Source organism: Anomalospiza imberbis, chromosome 23 (assembly GCF_031753505.1).
Source record: "Anomalospiza imberbis isolate Cuckoo-Finch-1a 21T00152 chromosome 23, ASM3175350v1, whole genome shotgun sequence".
In the NCBI taxonomy this organism is placed as follows: Eukaryota; Metazoa; Chordata; class Aves; order Passeriformes; family Viduidae; genus Anomalospiza; species Anomalospiza imberbis.
The window spans coordinates 7,839,473-7,857,607 of NC_089703.1; the positions used below are offsets into that span (position 1 = coordinate 7,839,473).

Consider the following 18,135-nt stretch of genomic DNA (forward strand, 5'->3'; position numbering starts at 1 on the left):
CTTAAGTCCAGTAAATTCCTATCTGGGATGCTTCACCTGAAGGTAGCCTGAGTAGTTTTGTTTATCGGCCTAAAATTACTAAACTGTTTAGAGTATTTATTAGTTGCACTGTCTGACTCTGACTATGCCACAATTAAGCTGGACTGTTGCATGCAATGGGTTCACCTGAACGTGTGCTGTAGGGATACTTACCCTGGGCCATTTAAAGCTGTGTTAGATCAGAGGATTTAGCATGCTGCTACAAAATACATCTGTACCTACTAAAACGTTCTCAGAAGTTTCATCTCACTTGTCAGATGTTTTTCATATACATCTTCTGTTCTCACACGAGAAGAGCAGATTGTGCCAGGTGAGAGTTCAGGTGCAGTCACCACGATGAACACATGTTTTGCCTAAACACTTTGTTTAAGTTAAAGACAGCACTTCTGTGTTCAGTTTCTTCATCCTCTTTCCTTAAGGCAATACTGTAGTTATCAGCCCATTATTTTAATTATAGCAGCTGGTGGAAATATCAAAACTAGTCCAACAGTAAGGTAAAAAGGTTTTATTGATGTTAGAAAAAATGACTTTAACAAATTTAAAAACAAGCCAGTTAATACAAAAGCATCATGATGCCACACTAATGATTAGGAGAATAACACAGCAGGCCGAATCCAAGTCTTCTGTCACACAGCCTTAAAAAGCAATTATTTCCACCTTTGCTGTATTTTACATGATAGTTCTTACACAGCATCCAAGAGACAGGAGTTCCTTACAGAAAAAGCACTGAAGCTGAAGGACTTTGAATTTACTTTAACTGATTAAATCAGCGTGAGAATTCAAGTTCCTAGATCCCAGGCTGGAGCTTAAAGCCAGGCAGCAGCTGGCTGTCCCCTCTGCCCTGATCACTGACTGTGCCTCAAAGTGTCTTCCAGAGATCCTCCGTCTTTTTTCCACTGCAAATGGTGGGAGAACAAAGTAGGCAAACTGCCTGGGGCTTCAGGAGCTGTATCCACCATTATCAGATGGAAGCTGCTGGCTACCAACCAGGTATTGAAAGCTGAACACTTACATGCTGTGCTTAGCAATACCACTGTTCTAGCATTCTGCAAAAAGTCAGAATCCCTTTGCTTACACCGTTCAAATCACCAGAGGAGTTTAAGCCTCAGGACAATGTCCAGATTTTAGTTCTATAGCCACACCACAGTATGACCAGCAAACTATGGCTGCAGGATGTGTCTTTGCTTGCATTGATTCTAATGCAAAAGCAAAACCTAAACTGCAAACAGTGATGCAGTCTCATTTTTTGCGTTTTGCACTGGGCCAGTCTCCCCAGGGAAGCGTTTTCTTGCCCTTGGACGTGCTCCGTAGGGAGTGCAGGGTCTGCACTTGTTTGAGGCGCTTGGAGAGCTCCTGATCACAGGCTTCCTGCAGAGCTCCAGCTTTCTGCTTGTCCCATCCCAGAGCCGAGGCCAGGGCTGCTGCATCTTCCTTCAACACCAGCTGTAGCAAGACAGATTGTTAACAGACTTTCCTGCTGACTGCCCAGCCACTAACCCTCTGCTGAATTAACAACAGTAGGAACGGCACTTTGGAAGTGGAGATGTTCCCAGCAATTTGCAAACACTCAGTGCTTGAAGCTCTGCTCAGGTGTTCAAAGGAGGAGAAAGCAGTTACTTTCTACAGCAGGGAAAAGTAAGAGTAGCAAGTTCACAGCTTGAAAGAACACCTTCCTAAATGGTTACAGTTTACCTAGACTTTTGGATTTACAGTTTTTTCCAAATAAGGAGGTTTTTATTTTGATTTGGGATGTATAAAAGAAACATACCTAGATGCATAAGCATAGAAAAAAGCCCAAAGAACCTTGCTGGCAAGACAGCTGACTGATTTTGTCAGAGACCAAACCCAAAATTATTTTGTGGCTTTTCAGAGGACAGAGCAGTGTGTGGACCAATGTCGACTACAGAGGAGCTCCAAGTCAGGGCTAGTGTTACTGAGGAAGCGAAATTAATTAAATTTCAGCACTTTGAAACAATCTACTGACATCACAGCCTCCCGAAGCAAGGACAGCTTCCCCTATAGCCTCTCTTTTGGAGGGAGAGCTTTGCCAGAATATGCTTTGTGTCATTCTCACCCACCTCTAGATCCTGACTGTCCAAGCAGAGCTCTGGAGCACGTTTCTCTTTCAGAGCAGCAAGGACCTGGTCGCTGAGTGCTGTTGTGGCTGAAGTATCTGTGCTGCTGGCACCTGTGTCAACCACATCCATCTCCTTCCTTGGTGCAGCCTCAGGTTCTGAAAAGGAGCAGGTCAGTACAGCCCCTGACAAACAGGACAGGAAAAGTGGCCTGGACTGCTTTGGTGGTTGTGAGAGTAATAAAATATACATCCAATCTAGGTGCATGCTTGAATTTAAGAAATCCATAATGTTAAGGAGGACTCCAGGATCTAAGCTTTTCTCCCAGTATTCTGCTTTCAGGCTTTGTGAGAAATGTGACACAGCAGTGAGAGGCTCTCTGGTCAGAGAATTCTTGAACTATATACAACTGCTCTTGTGTCAACCCCATTTAACAACAGCTGATCAAATTACTCAATCTACTTTAATTATTCCACTCAGCTAGGAGTTGAAAACCTCCTTCTCTAGCATACAAATGCTCCCTACCTGCAACTTTGCTTAAGACACTGTCTTCAGTTTTCAAGGCCTCTAGGTAGAGTTCTAGGAGCTGCCTTGACTGACGCTCCTCTTCTCGTCTGTCCAGCACCTGCTGCAGGGTGTCCTGCAGCACCTGGACTTTGGTTTCACTGTGGGCAAGTTCTTCTGCCAGGTCTGAGCGTGGCACATCAATAAGCACCTTAAAACATTGAGAGGGCTCCTGAGTAACTCATTTCATGGCACTTAATGCAGTACAAACCCTCCTGAGACCAAGCATGTTCCACAAGGTTTCTTGTCCTAGCAAATCCCCTGAGTTCTGAGAGGCTGCAGTGGCACTCCACCAGGCAGCATGTTTTACTAAAAGCCAAAAGGCATCCAAGAAGGTGTGGAATCATGTGCAATTTTAACAGAAATCTTGAAAACTAATAGCAAAGCACTACTTCTTCACAGTGCATGGAAATATTCAAAGGAAAGGCAGTAGCCTGGCACCTGTGAGGCTGCAAACTGGGGAGAACAAGAAGGGACAGTTATTGCCATGCCTCACCACAGACAAGGTGTTAAGCAGTCAGAAACTTGAATCAATCAGCTCTGGAAAGTGACAGCAGCTCTTCAAACCCCTCAGGAGCAGACAGACCTGGCCTGCTGCTCAGCCTCCCCTCTGCACATGTTACACAGGGGTGGTGGTTTTGCGTGTCCGGCTTTAAGGAATGAGCCGACCTCAGCTGCCATTTGGCCAAATCTCAACTTTTTGCCAGAACTGGAACAACACACTGTGAGGATAATTGGGGATTAAAAGCATCCTTGGACACTTGAATGTTTCCCTTCAAGGAGAAGTTTGACACCAAGAGCCAAAAGCAGCAGCTGAGTTAAGCCTGAGCTCTTGTTTATTGAGTCTCTACTGAGATAAATGGATGATGGGCAGATGCAAGGACAGGGACTGGGGGTATCCCCACTGTACCTGGAGGTCTTCTTCAGACATCAGGATGATGTTGGACAGGTCATCCTTCAGCTGCCTGGCCAGTTGCTTCCACTTCTCGGCAGCACTGTCCACTTCATCCACAGACTCCGAGAGCCAGGATGTTCCACTGTCTGACACAAGAGTCACCAGTTTCATGGGTCATTCCTGATCCCCTGACCCTGCCTAATGTCACTAGGTGTATTCCAAACACACCTCCCCTTCCATGCTTCCTCACTCACAGCATACCTAAGCTTTTGCTGGACCATTTCTCGTCCTTGGCCAGTGCCACAAACTTGGTGTTAGGTGGCAAACACAAGAAGTAATCTTCATCATCCACAATGGTCCCATCTTCTGCCAGTACCAAGGTGATGGGTTCCCTGGCCTTGTCAATAGCCAGAACACTGCAAACTGCAAACCAGAAACAAATACTTAACAGAATGATGAAAGTGACATAGCACTGCCCGTTTATTACCCCCAGCACAAAAGACAGGCAACCCTCAGTGACTGAGTTGGAGACCAGGACCTGTCTCCTCACAGTGCTGCACATTAGCCGGGTCTCACAGTGGGACCCAGCGGGTCTCCCAGTGGGTCCCAGTGGGTCCCAGTGGGTCTCACAGTGGGTCCCAGTGGGTCTCACACCGGGTCCCAGCGGGTCTCACACCGGGCCTCAGTGGGTCCCAGCGGGTCCCAGCGGGTCTTACACCGGGTCCCAGCGGGTCCTAGTGGGTCTCACAGCGGGTCCCAGTGGGTCTCATAGTGCGTCCCAGCGGGTCCCACAGCGGGTCCCAGTAGGTCCCAGTGGGTCCCAGCGGGTCTTACACCGGGTCCCAGTGGGTCCCAGCGGGTCTCACACCGGGTCCCAGTAGGTCCCAGTAGGTCCCAGTGGGTCCCAGCGGGTCCCAGCGGGTCTTACACCGGGTCCCAGTGGGTCTTACACCGGGTCCCAGCGGGTCCCAGCGGGTCCCAGTAGGTCCCAGTGGGTCCCAGCGGGTCCCACAGCGGCCCCCCCCCCCCTCACCTTTGTCGCGCAGCTCCCGCAGGCAGGACGCGGCCACGCCGTGCTGCTCCGGCCCGTCCCGCCGCCGCACCACGCAGCGCTTCAGCCGCGCCTCCATCAAGTGACGTTCGGCAGTGCCCCAGGGGCTCTTCCAGGCGGGGAAGGCGCTGCTGCGGCGGGATCGGCCCGGCCCGGCCCGGCCCGGCCCGGCTCAGGCCGGGCGCTCACGGCACCGGCGCTGCCCGCATCGCCGCGCCGGCCTTCGACTCGCCGTGTCTGCGGCGCGGCGGCGCGGCGGCGTTGCATCGGGCGGTCGGGGATGGATTAGCCGCGCCTGGGAAGATGGCGGCGGCGGAGAGAGCGGAGCAGCCGGGGCAGGTGAGGCGGCCGGGCCGGGCCGGGCCGGGCCGGGCCCGGGGCTCCGGGGCTCCGGGACCCGCCCCTGGGCACCGCGGGCTCGGGGCTGCACTGGGCTCCGCGCCCCGTGCGAGCAGGGGCTGCGCGGGGCTGGCTGAAGGGTGTGCAGGCCGGGCCCAGGGCACAGGCGTGTTGGCATTGAGGGTTTGTGTATGAAACTCATCGAGCATTTGAGTAGGAGAAGAATAACCACAAACACGGCCGGAGAGAAAGGAGACACTGTGCAGCTGGGTTATAAAACTCTGTGGAGCCCTGTGCGGGGTAAGAGTTGGACTCGATGATCCTCGTGGGTCCCTTCCAGCTCACACTACTCTGTGTCTGTGACTAGTTAGACGAAAATATTGTCTCTGCCTTGCAAATGCGAGCAACGGAAGGGCACCCTTGAGCCAAGAGCATAAAAGGACAAACCTGAATGGGGAGAGCAAAAGAGAAATGTAAGTTCACTGGTTTGAGTGCTCAAGAAACACTAAAAGTTTAAGATGTTTTTAAACTGGGACATGAAATGAATGGAGAAGCCAGAGGAAGAAGATAGAACTGTGATGGAGTTGTATATAGTATACATTCTTATTTTCTTGAAGGCCTCTTCCAGGTGGGGTCTGTGATTCTGTAGTATAGGTGTGAGGTAGGTGTGTGGAGTGTCGGCTTCCTCTCACTCGCACTGTCCTGTTCACGATCTAGAGTCACTTGTGTTTCACTCAAGCTCAACCCACCTCAAATTCCATGACCCCCCTGGAGCTCTGGCATCTCACCACTATCCCAGGCAGGTTCCTGAGTGTGTGCTGCCGGTGGGATTTGGTGAAGTCCTTTCAGAGCCCCCAGGGCCCCACTGCAGCAGCAGGAGGGGAAAGGTCTGGCTGTGTGGGCACCTGGGAGGAAAGCAGAGCAGCCTGCCAGTGCTGTCCTGTCAGGCATGACAGTCACTGACAGGGACTGCCACGTGCAGTCACTCAAACCGGTCCGATTTGGCAAAATCACCAGGAACCTTCTGTCGATCCCTTCGTTTTGGACTGAGGAGGCTGCGTTTGTAGGGAAGGCTATTGAACTAAACTGAAATAGAAATAAATTACATAAAACCAGTACTGTTGGCTAACCAGCACAGATCTGGGTTGTGAAAGGCCAAGTTACCAAACTCACAGGAGGCAGGGCAGCTTTGCATCACCCAGGTGTTTTCGTCAGCCCCAGTCTGAGGTGCAGGCATTACAGTCCATCCCTCACACTTCAGGTGAATGCTTCCAGAATGAGGAAACCTGAAGCAATCTGGCTGGTCCATAAGGCACCTGGGCAGTCTACGGGGCTGGAAGTATCTGAGAAAGAAATCTGGTTAATTGGCAAATGTGGTTGGCAAAATCATTCAGGTTCCTTTGAGTTTGGACATTGTATTTTCCCACTGCACACTTAACCCCTCCCATTTATTTATGTTGCTTTACCTCAAAATAAGGTCAGATGTTTGGAAATGGGAGAGTCTTGCTTTTTAACCTCATAAATGTAGCCAGAGAATGCTCTGGGTATTAAAGGCAAAGATGCAGAATCAGGTTCTGTCTCGTTGCGTGTAGCAGTGCTGGATCCTCAGGCCAGAATGAGTTATTTGCACCCCTTTTGGTGTCTGTCCTGCCTCCGGCGTGTGAGGAGCCCCCAGCCCAGCTGCCAGGCAGGGCACTGGTCAGGAGCCCCCGGACAGAGCACTGGTCAGGAGCTCCTGGACAGGGCACTGGTCAGGAGCTCCTGGACAGGGCACTGGTCAGGAACCCCCGGACAGGGCACTGGTCAGGAACCCCCGGACAGGGCACTGGTCAGGAACTCCTGGACAGGACACAGTCATGAGCCCCTGGACAGGGCACTGGTCAGGAGCCCCCGGACAGGGCACTGGTCAGCAGCCTCTGGGCAGTGGTAAAATGGGGCTCTACCCTCTGGTCCAGCTGCTGGGCAGGGCCCTAATCCCCAGCCCTGACCCTCAGCCCTGACCCCCAGCACTGACCCCCTGATTCCCAGCCCTGACCCCCTTTTTCCCAGCCCTGACCCCCAGCCCTGTCCCCCAGCCCTGACCCCCAGCCCTGACCCCCTGACCCCCAGCCCTGACCCCCAGCCCTGATTCCCAGCCCTGACCCTCTTTTTCCCAGCCCTGACCCCCAGCCCTGACCCCCTTTTTCCCAGCCCTGACCCCCTTTTTCCCAGCCCTGACCCCCTGATTCCCAGCCCTGACCCCCTTTTTCCCAGCCCTGACCCCCAGCCCTGTCCCCCAGCCCTGACCCTCAGCCCTGACCTGCCCCAGGAGCTGCTCCTTCCCCCCTGTGCTGGTCAGGGGGTGTGGGGGCTGCTCCTGCTGCCCCAGCCTGGCTGTGCCTGCTGGGGACAGGTGTCCCCATCTGGTGGAAGGTGTCCCAGCCCATGGCAGCGGGTTGGAATGAGATGATCTTTAAGGTCTCTTCAACCCAAACTGTTCTGTGATCCTGTAACTCTCTTTACCATCTCCTGTGGGTCTCACACTGCTGCACATCCCTCAGCCAGAGCTCCGAGAAGTGTTCAGTGCTTGCAGATTCTGGGGGCTTGGATGGAATTGGAGAGAGTCTTACAGCTTTGCCTGGAAAAAGGGGATGTGATTGAAAGATATTTATATATATAGTACAGTGGGTGACTTCTCAAGGGGACAGTTTTGGAATTAAACAAACCAGTGACAATATCTTTACAAGTCTCACTGAATGTAAACACCACTCTTCTTACACAGCCATTGCAGTTTTGACACTGTTACTACTGCTTGTAGAAAGTTGTCACCATTGCACTCTAAACGTTTAGAGAATCTGATAAAATATTTGCTTTCTGCCCCTGGTGATGTTTGCTTATTTATTACCAAGCTTTCAGCAGGAGGCAGTGAGTAGTGGCACTGCCTCACTTTAACATGTTTATGTTTGGGCCCCATCATGTTTCCTATTACAAATCAAGTTAATTTAGATGCTGAAAAGGGAGTGTCAGATGTCTTATGGCTTATTATCTGTTTTTCTTAGTTTAATTTTCTCATTCTCATGAATTAATATATTGCCTCAAGCAGTGTGGGGAGAGGGGAGTACTGCAGCTCAAATGAAATAATTTACGTAGATAGAATTATGTTCTAAAGGCAATAAATATTTCTAACAGAGATTTTAAAATACTTTGTTTGTTTAGAAATCATGTTCCTTGGGCCTTTAGCAGTGTATTCACTAAAAAATAGCAAAAGAAAAGATCCTGTCTCTCTGTTACTGGTTTTTTTATAGTAAAAGAAAGAGAAAAGCAAGATGATGGTGTAGCCTGTGAACAGGATAACCAATTTCAGATTTGTCTTGGCTAGCAGTGTTTCTTCTGGGAATTTCCTGAGGATATGAATTCAGTGGTGGGTCCTTTCTTCCTTCCTCCTTCCCTCCCAGAGGTTATGGCAAGCGATCCCAGAGAATCCGGGCCCACCTGTGAGGTCTGGCTGGGTCCTGGTGAGGATCCTTGTCTGGATGCAGATGCGTTGCAGTATATTTGAGTTTCTGGCACCCTCTTGTGGTACCCTCTTGTGGTAAATACTTATTTTATCTATATTGTTTTTGTGTATTTTGCAAATGGGAAAAATAAATGTTGAGATACTTTGAAGGCGAGGTATATGTATAAAAATGAGGAATAGAATTGGAGGACAAAGCTTCATCTCTTAAATATGTGTGGGAAGCAAGGATGGTCCTGGTACTGCCGACAGTTTGCGAGGTTTAGGTAAATCATGGTTATTTAGAAATCTTTAGAAGAATGGTTCAGAAAACAAAGGATGCATTACTGGATCCTGGATGTGGGAGAAGTATTTAAAGATTTGTGTTCATGTGGCCACTACTCTCGTGCCATCTCTCAGGAGTCTTGCTAGCTCTCGCTGCTGACTCCCTAAAATCAGCTCTGCAGATTCTGTTAGTTCCCTTGTTTTAAATGGGGAATAATACATTTTGCTGTGGTTCTGACCTTTTTGTCTTCAGTCCTCCACAGAACTTGCTGATTGCACAGACAAGTGTGCCTGCCTAGATGCTGCTCACGGGAGCCCTCCGGATGAGTGTTGCTAGCGGTGCCCATCGGGTGGCAATGTGACCTCACTGTTTTTCTGCTCCACAGGCTGGCTCCTGCCCTGCGACTGAGAACGCCGCGTCTCGGGAGCCGCTGGTAAGTTCCTCGACCAGCAGCAGAGAATTTCTTGTCGATAACACACGAGCTGTTCTCTTTGCCGCATCATTTTTCAGCCTCTGTTTTGCTTTTCTGAGGAGCTGGGCTTTGTGGAAAAGGTGTAAACTGCCGCGGGTGGCCATGCTGTTCACCCCTCTGAATTCTGATCTGTGGCCACCACCTCCCGTGAGCCTGGGGCTGGACCTGGGTCACCTGGGCCCTGGCCTGTCCCGAGGTCGTGCTCTTGTTCAAAGCCTCTTTAGGAAGGAGTCTGAAGAATGCCCTGTGCAACAGATTCGTAGTGCTGTACTCTTACAAAAACCCCTCTGCTGCTCAGAGACCTCATTCAAGCTGTCTTTATATTCAGAGGCACTCAGAGTGAGCTTAGAACTGTTTGTCAGCTGGCAGTGAATGTAATCCAATGTTTTTACTCTAGAAGCATTTTGGAAAGGACCCTGGGATTTTTTGTGTATGAGGATAACTCAGAGAACCCTGTTTTGTTTGCTCTTTTATGGTGATGCAGAGTGGGAAGTGAGCCACTACTCCTGGAGCTGCAGTATATGGATTTTACAACCTTGGGTTTTTTTTCCTTCCTTCCTTCCTCTTCAGCCATTTATAAGTCAGCCAAAACCTTGACAAAATTCTTAGCCACTGCTTTCATCCTAAATATATAGATCTCTAAATTTCTTCTGCGGCTTTCATTTGTTGATCATAGCTATTTGCAGGGAGAAGACTCAAGTACTTGTGACACTGGCCACATCAAAGTATGTAACTCTGACCTAGAGAACCCAGGAGATGATTTTTAAAAAAGAGAGATGTGAGTAAAGATTGTGAACTGAGAAAAATCAGTATAATGCATCTCATGAAAGGTCTGTTTGTGAATTCTGTTGCAGTGGCAGTCTCTCTAATGACATTGTGCCATCCCTTAACTGCATGGACATCTGTACATGAGATTACCTGAAGCTGTTGTTGACACCATGTGCTTTGTGGTGGATTTGGTGGTTTGCTTTTGGAGGAGTTGGTTTTCCCTGCCTTAGAAAGGTCAGGGCAGGCAGCAGATCATCACAGCCTGTGCTGGTCAACAGCTTGTTCTTTCTCAAGGCAGATTCTAACATTACCTTAGATACAAATAATTTCTTACTGTATATGCGACTGCTGAATTGCTCAGAGGAAGTATATAGCAGTTGTATGTCTTTCTGTTTGGGTGGATATTCTTACTACATAAAATTATTTATGCACTTAAAGAACTTGAACATAAACTTTATTCTCATGATGGTGAGTCTAGCATGTCAGCTAATTAGAGCCCTCTGAAAGGTGGAGGTTTCCTTCTTATTTTTTCATTAACTTTTAAAAAATAATAAACTCTTACAGTCTTTGACACATTTGTTTGGGAGTTCACATTTGTTTAGGAGTCATTATTGTTTCCATCTGCTCCTCTGTAGACGCCTTATTAAATGAGCAGTTCAGGTCTGTGAGCCAGATGACCTGACTTCCACCATCCTGCTGTGGCTTCCCTGTGGCCAGGATCGTGCGGGCTCCCTTCCACACAGGCAGGAGATCCTGGCCCATAAAGCAGGATCGGAGGCACATGGTGCCGTGTCATAAAAGTGTTTACGGAAGCACCAGAGAGCCCTGGCACTAATCCAGCAGTTGGCTAGGTGGGGGGCTGTGTGCCTGGGGTATCGTCCTGGACTTCACATTTGGTGGTGAGCAGTTGAAGAGTCCAGAGGAAGGAGGAAAGAGTTTCATGACCAAATTCTGCTCTGCACCCCCTCACCCTTTTTGACTTTACTGGTGAGTGGAAGGATTCAGTGCTTCACAGGACTGACCTGTTTGGGTCATACCAGCACACAAGAATGAGAAAGCAATAGAATTAAAACACCTTGCATTGTATCAGCAGACGTTGTTACAGTCTCAAGCTGGTTTTGTTTGGGATTTGTGATTCTACTGGACAGTAAATCCTGCAAGGATTTTGCCCTGTGCCAGGGACACTGTCTTCTGTCTACCCTGTACCCCTGCCTACAGCCTGCTGCTTTTGACAGGAACCCAGGAGAAGCCAGGATTCCTAGTCGTTTGCACAAGGACTTCAGCATTCTCCAAGATCCTGTAGCAGACCCAGTCTGACACATGACATTGTGTCCTGCACTGGGTCTTCCAGGGCACCTTGCAATGGTTTATGGCCCTACTGAGGCCTTCAGAACGCAGCCCTACCAACTCACGTCACGATCCAAACTGCTCTTTCTCCCACCCACTTTTGATATTTTGAGCCGCCAAACTGGAGATAACAGACTCCACATCCATGCCATTAACCCCTTGAGTTATCCAGTGTCCTTACAAGAAGCAGTCCCAGCTGCAAAGCAGTCCCCAGTGGAGGTCACTGTGTCAGAGCAGTGGCAGTGGCAGTGGCAGTGGCAGTGGGTGGGAGGGCTGGGGACAGCCATAATTCCCGCAGCAGAGCGGACACTCATTTCCCCGCTGTCGGTCGTGGCCCATTAAAATCTGCCGTGTAGCTCCTAGTGGGAAGTGTAACCTTGTGTTCACAGAGTGTCAGCATCTCGCTCTGCTGCTGTTTACAGCCACGTTTGTCATCGCCAGCGCGGGATCAGCTTCTCCTTGAGCCCGGCTTATCAGTGAGCACTGCTGCATCCCCTGCTGCTCGGAGCAGCCACCTCTGATAAGCCTCTGAACACTTGTGGAATTGGAATAGGTTTGTCTTTTTTCAGCCACTCAAAGCAAAGTCCTGGGATGTGCAAAGGATGTAACTACATAGGACAAACTCTTTCTGTGAGGTTAAACCAGTAGAAAATGCCCTTTACATCAGGAATCTGTTTCCTTGGTCTAATATCTCTCCAGGTTGTATTTAAATCATCTGTTTAGCTTGTTCTGTTTCATCACTCACAGAGTCCTGTAGCTTTTTAACCATCCTGTGCTGCTTTTGTGGTGTTTTCAAGAGCTTGAATGTTTTTGCTGTTGGCCTTTGCTTTCTGCCCAGTCTGCTGCAGCCTAAATTATAGCTCTGAAGGTTGTGCCTGTAAGAGCCTCCAACAGGAACCTGGGCTGTAGGGAGATCCTAAGGAAGGAGAGTTGTCAGTGAGGCCTTTTGATGTGCTGTTTGTTTGTTTGGGGCTTTTTTTCTGTCACAAAACACATTCATTCCCTAGCTGCTGCTTGGTATCTGGAAGAAGTACTAGTTGTAAATATGAAAGTACTGGTTGTAAATGCAAAACACTCGTTTGGTTGCTCACTAAGTTACAAAATTCCTGGATCAGGATTCTTTTGCAGATTATTTAATTTTTCTTCTTTTATTTTTAGCATGTTCTGTTTCTTTCTGTTTCTTGCTGCAGATGAGAGCAGTTAACACTGAAATGTGGACATTTTATTCCTTTTTTTACAGGCTGTCGAAAGGTACAAGTTAACAAGAATTACTGCTACCTCTGTAGCAATTAGTGTAGAGTTTGTTGGAATGTGCTGGAGCCCTCGTGGCTTTTCCCCACCCTTTGTTAAATTGATTTTCAAATATTTAAGGGTCAGGGTAATGGCCAGAGCACTTTTAATTCCCCTTTTTGTGCAAACATCACAGGGTACACTGCAGTGAGTGACAGACAGTAGAATTATTAAATTCTTTCTTGTTTGTTGTCTCATTTTACACCTTATCTGTTCTGTTAAGCTTCCTTTCAAGTAGAGTGCGAGTACAGAAAATTTCATTTAGGTTTCTGAGAAAGGAGCTTTGCAATTGAGATTTTACTTTTAGCTCTAACTGTTGCAACTAGGAGTTGGTAGAGTGTGATTCTAACAAACACTGTTGTCTTTACCGTTTGAACAAAGCCATGAGTGGGAATGGGGAGCGGCCGTAGATTTGTGTCACAAGATTTGAGGGAGCTTGTCGGGGTTCATTTTAGTTGAGAGTACTCCCCATCACACTTCTGTTTTCCATTTTCCCACCCTTTATTGTTTAAGACAAGATTTATACCTGTTTACTGTACAAATTTTCCGTCTGCCACAATGGGTTTGTTCCTAGTGGTGGAGTACACCGAATGATTCTCTAAAGGTAAATCTATCCAGAGGGGGTTTCCAGACAGCCAGAGTCAGTAGGCAACTAACTTACAGCCCCCAGGGAAACATTAGTCAGGGTGATTTACCACTGTCAGCAGGAGAGGGAGAGAGACCTCAGCTCCAGGACCTTCCGCCCTCCCGGGCAGGAGCCTCGTGTGTGATGATGCTGCAGGTGCTTTGGGGAGGCCCTGCAGGTGCTGCTGTGGCATCCCAGTGCTAGCCAATAATTCCACCAGGCTGTGGAGGGCAATTCCTGTGCAGACTTTGGGTTTATTGGGCCACAAACAGGGAGTCAGAGGTGTGTGACTGCCATGCACAATAACCTTTGGTTTGCTGCAAAGAGAGCTCTGTGATTTATTAAGCAGAGCTCTCTTGTGTTTGACCTTCTGATAAGTTCAAGATTATTGGGTTTTGCCTGATTTTCTCTCTTTCTTCTGGGTGTTCATCGACTTCTTTCATCGTTCACGCAAAGTGCACTTGCTTAATCTGCCGATTCCTTTTACTCTGTTGATTTAGATAAATATGTGAATGTGTTCCAAGCACACAGATGCAGTCTGATTCACTGAGCGTAGTTAAAGAAACACTGTCATACCAGGTTAAACTGCCCATTTGAGGGGGGTGGCAAAATGTGAATGACACTTCTGAGTGGTGGATGAGGCAGCACACCCAGGACAGGGACAGTCTTTCTCGGTCAGGGAGCAGGAGTTAGTAGCTCACAATCTTTTTTGTGCACTTGTGCAGGAAAGCTCTGAAAGCAATTTCTACTTGCTTTTCAAACAAACCAGAATGACCAACATCACTGGTCAGAGGACTTTTAAAATGGTTTTAAAATAGTTGTAATACACTAAGTTGTTCTTTATGAACACACAAGGAAAATAAAGTTCAGGGAGTTAGGTCAGAGTCTTCTATAATGTTAGGTATGATTTGACTTCCAGAGATCCCAGGTCTCTCACTGAGGGTAAAATGGAAGTTACAGTGCTTTGAGACACTGGAAAAACACACTGGCACACAGTTAGGAAATACTTAACACTTGGTCTTTTCCCCTTGAAAAAAACAAATTTTTATGTTCATGTGATGTTTTCAGGGTCTGAAGGTGCTACACCTACAAACAGTATTTTACAGCTCATGTCCTGCTTTGCTCAGGAGGATTTGGGAGCACTTTGCTGTGTGCACCCCAGCTTTGGCATGGGGCACAGCAGAAAGGTACCTGCACTGGGAATGGCTGTGGGATAAAGACATCATTCCTGCTCCAGATGTGGGAGCTTTGCTATGTGCAGAGCAGCTTGTAGAGGGCAGCAATTGCCCACGGTTCTCTGTGCTTGAGGAGAGGAGGGACCAGCTGAAGAACTTCACCAGAGTGACTGACTGCATTTTTAGCTTCTTGAAATAACTTTATGCAGGAATTTGTTCTTTGGAGTGCCTCTTGACTCCACAGTATTAAATTCCTACTCTGAAAAATGTTGCTAGAGATTGTTAATTCCTCTCTGCCTCTAGCACCACTGGAGAGTTGGACTCCTTTTGCTCAGGCATTGCCTGTGTCATTGGCACTGCAATCCAAACGAGTCTGGAGACAGCCTGGGATCCATATAAGATTATAGCTGCCTACGTGGGATAACTTCCCTCATTTCTTGCCTTCCTCCTTCCTTCTTGGTCTTCATCTCCTACTTTTACCTGGGAGATCATGCCATTTGAAAACATTTGCCACATCCGTGGCATCTTTGTTGTGCCTCAGATATGTCCATCTCATTAAAAGTGAGGTAGCAGGGCCACAAAAGGCAGAATATTCAAGAACCTGAAAGAACCTCTACAGCACACAGGAATACATTCTTCAGATTCTTGTGATGCCAGCACCTTCAGAACCAAGATTTGCCAAACTAGGAAGTTGAGAGTTGGTATAAATCTTGGATTTGGAGTCCCTGACCATCGTACTTTAGATTGAATTTTCACTGCTTTTCGTATTTCTTGTGTTTCTCCATATGTCACTTACATTGCAAATCTTGCCAAACAGCCTAACAATTTTTGGGTTTTCTTATTTGTGTTTGTTTTGTGTGCACATTTACATAGCATCCCTCTCTGTTACGTTGTACAAACTGTGTCCTCTTCCCAGCTGTCACCCTGTAACACACTTTGGCAAGTGTCAGTCTGGAAAAATAACAAAGAAAATATGCATGGCTTTTTAGTAAAATGATTTTACTGCTGGAGACAAGCAAGAGAGGGCACTCACAATATGTGCCACTTCTTTACATTACTTGTTTCCTCTTCTGGTTAGAGCAGAATTCTCCTCTGCTGTCAGTGTTCTGGTGTTTTGTCAGGCATCTGAATGGCCTGAGTGATGGTATTCCTCGGGATACAGTTCAAGGGTAGAGGACATCTTGCTGGAATGGAGATTCCCAGCTATACAGTGAGAATTTCCTGTGTCTTCCAGCTTGCTTCTGTTTGTTTTGTGTGCGATCCTAAGTGTTTCCTTTCCTCCTTAAGCATCTGCACCCTTCAGATGTTTGCAGACAGTTATCACATCATTTCTCCTTCCCCCCACCCCCATCCCGGTCTCTTAGCCAAGCTCTACATATTTAGCTCATTTAATCTTTCCTCATAAGTCAAGCCCATAATTGACAGCTCTGACACAGGGAGTCGCATTGGTTGCACATGCTGCCAACAGGATATAAATACTTTCTGTGCAGTGATTGAGAATTACAGACAAGACTGAGATGAGCCTGCCCCGGCCCCCCAGCACTGCATTTTTGAAAACCCCTTTCTTGACTCAGGTTGCCACAATTCCATAAAGATGGACTTAGTTTCCAGTCTAATGGTCAGCTGCCAAACACCCGGTAAACCTCAAAGTAGTGGAATCAGGTCCCTTGGGAAATTCAGGACTGGTGCCCCATGGGATTCCAGTGGAAGTTCTTACGGTGGAGGTGCTTCCCTTCCAGGCGTGCAGGTGCCTCAGGCTGCTGAAGGCCATTCCACCTGGGAAGGCAGAGCTGAGCTCCCTGGAGGGATTGGGTCCTTCCCTGGGTGTGCCAAGAGGAAGCTCAGGTGCCAGGGATCTGTAGGCACGGCTGTGGATGGGTTCGGGGTCTGGCTTGTCCTTGCAGGAGCTGGGAACTCGGGAAGGTTCCCACTGGAGGAGGAGGCAGCTGCAAGTCCATGCACTGGCACACACAGATCTGTTTCCAGCTAAACATATTTGGAGGTTGCTTTACATGACCTGTGGCCTCAGGTTTGTCGCATTCTCCTGAAGATGACGGGTGAAGATGAAGGAAAGTTGTGGAACTGGTAAATGAACTGCCTGGCTTCTGGTGTGTGTTGTGTGAGGCTTCATGTGCTGCAGCTTCCCCAGCGGGCTGCTTCACAAACGTTACATGTATTATTGCCAAGCATGCAGCATAAAGAGAACATTTATGAAAGGGAATATCAGAGGAAACATTATAGCAGAGACCTTATAGCCTTTCCATTATTATGGTTTAAATCTTGACGTGGTCTTTATTTGCAGTGACACTGGGACCAGTAAAAAGTGTTTTTTTCTCTTCCCCTCCCCTCCCCTTTCTCCCTCCTTTTCATTCTTTCCTTCCACATCCTGTTCTGAAGCTGTGGTGCAGAGATACAAATCGTTAAACATGCGAGTCCTCGGAGAGCCAGGTTTCAGTTTGTGTGGAATCAGCCCCTTTTGACTCAGAAGTTGGAAACCAGATGACTCACAGTGATGCATGTTTGTTGTTTTTAATAACTGTCATTTTGCAAAATATGGTCAAAGCTTCAAACCATGACTTCTGGAGTAGGGGTGGTGTGTATTTATTTAATTTGGGCGGCTATAAGCTGGAATGAATTTGTTGCTGCCATCTTCCCTTCAAACCTGAAGGGAGAATTACAGCATTGAAAATGTGAAAGACTTTAGACACAATTTTTTCCTGTTACCTGAAAAAAAAATTACTTTCTTAATCAATTACTTGAAAAGGCTCCAGGTGCCAAACATCTGGTGGGATTGTAGGCCCCTGGTTTATGTTTATGTTTTTTAATATATACCCAAAGGGACAGGTTTCTTAAAAAGGAAGCAGTCAGATGTTTTGAATTTGCGGAGTTTTAAAAAATAAATGCAATTCCTGCTTTATCATTTCTATTTCTAACAAAATTGTCATCTATCTCCTTTCATTTAAAGTAAGATAGCAAGTGTAGTATTTTAGTGCCAAAATTCTCTATTGGTAAAATCTTGTAGCAGTATGGAAAATATGAAGATAGCTACACATTTAATTTTCTAGAGATTTATTACTGCTTGTACAGCAGTTTGTAAACTCTAGGCTCAGTATTAAGTGCTTGGTGAATTTTTTTTGGTGTTTTACTTCTTAATTTGCCTCAAGAAGTACTGTAATTTGTTGAAGTTCTGCAGGTTTGTTTTGCAATTTGAAGTGTGAATTTACAGCCAGTCCCTACCAGTAGAGGGGTACCAGGATAAAGATTGGACTCTAAGTGTAAAGTGGCCTTGTGACAGAATTTGTCATGGCCATGTGCTTTCCTCCAGTTCAGTTCTCAGATTTGGGTGCTTTGTAACCATGTCTGTCATGATTTATATTATGGTCTGTTGCAATTGCTGTTGCACAATGAAGGGCTGTGCTCCAGTCCAAGGGAGGCAGACTCAGCCTACCTCAGCCTGTTGCTTCTTGTTAGAGAGTGAAAAAGCAGCTACTGATTTAAAACAGAGAGCTTTGGGTTCTGCTTTTAGGCTGAGATGGGATATCTCTCTAGTGGTTAAAGTGCTAGTAAAAGCACGTTGCCTTTACTCTGAGGAAACATGCATCTATGTGCTGGCTACTGCTGGCCAGCTGTGGTCTGATTCCTTATTCATGTCAGGAAAGAAATAGCTTTTGGTCTTTATTGTTTTAAGGAAAATGTACTTGCTTGTGAAAGATAGGCTTAACTTGACCTCTCACTGC

The 18,135-nt window shown here is 47.4% G+C and overlaps 2 protein-coding genes and 1 long non-coding RNA gene across 3 annotated transcripts in view; 2 read left to right on the forward strand and 1 right to left on the reverse strand.

The window, feature by feature from the left end:
• Positions 1-529: 529 nt before the first annotated feature.
• On the reverse strand, positions 530-4,786 carry DFFA (DNA fragmentation factor subunit alpha). The gene is made up of 6 exons (XM_068171587.1): positions 4,607-4,786; positions 3,835-3,996; positions 3,589-3,719; positions 2,640-2,829; positions 2,118-2,272; positions 530-1,482 (listed from the first exon to the last, which is right to left on the reverse strand). Exons 1-6 carry the CDS (start codon positions 4,701-4,703, stop codon positions 1,279-1,281), a joined length of 939 nt encoding a protein of 312 aa, XP_068027688.1. The 5' UTR covers positions 4,704-4,786; the 3' UTR covers positions 530-1,278.
• LOC137461823 (uncharacterized) lies at positions 3,388-3,863 on the forward strand. Its single transcript, XR_010993496.1, has 2 exons — positions 3,388-3,445; positions 3,486-3,863. It is a non-coding gene; the product is annotated as an uncharacterized lncRNA (long non-coding RNA).
• Positions 4,787-4,876: 90 nt separating the features above from the next.
• The window catches only part of PEX14 (peroxisomal biogenesis factor 14), a 69,037-nt gene continuing 55,778 nt past the window's right edge, over positions 4,877-18,135 (forward strand). The window contains exons 1-2 of the mRNA XM_068171588.1: positions 4,877-4,963; positions 9,107-9,154. Coding sequence (XP_068027689.1) covers positions 4,928-4,963; positions 9,107-9,154 — 84 coding nt within the window. The 5' untranslated portion in view covers positions 4,877-4,927. The remainder of the gene's footprint in view (positions 4,964-9,106; positions 9,155-18,135) is intronic.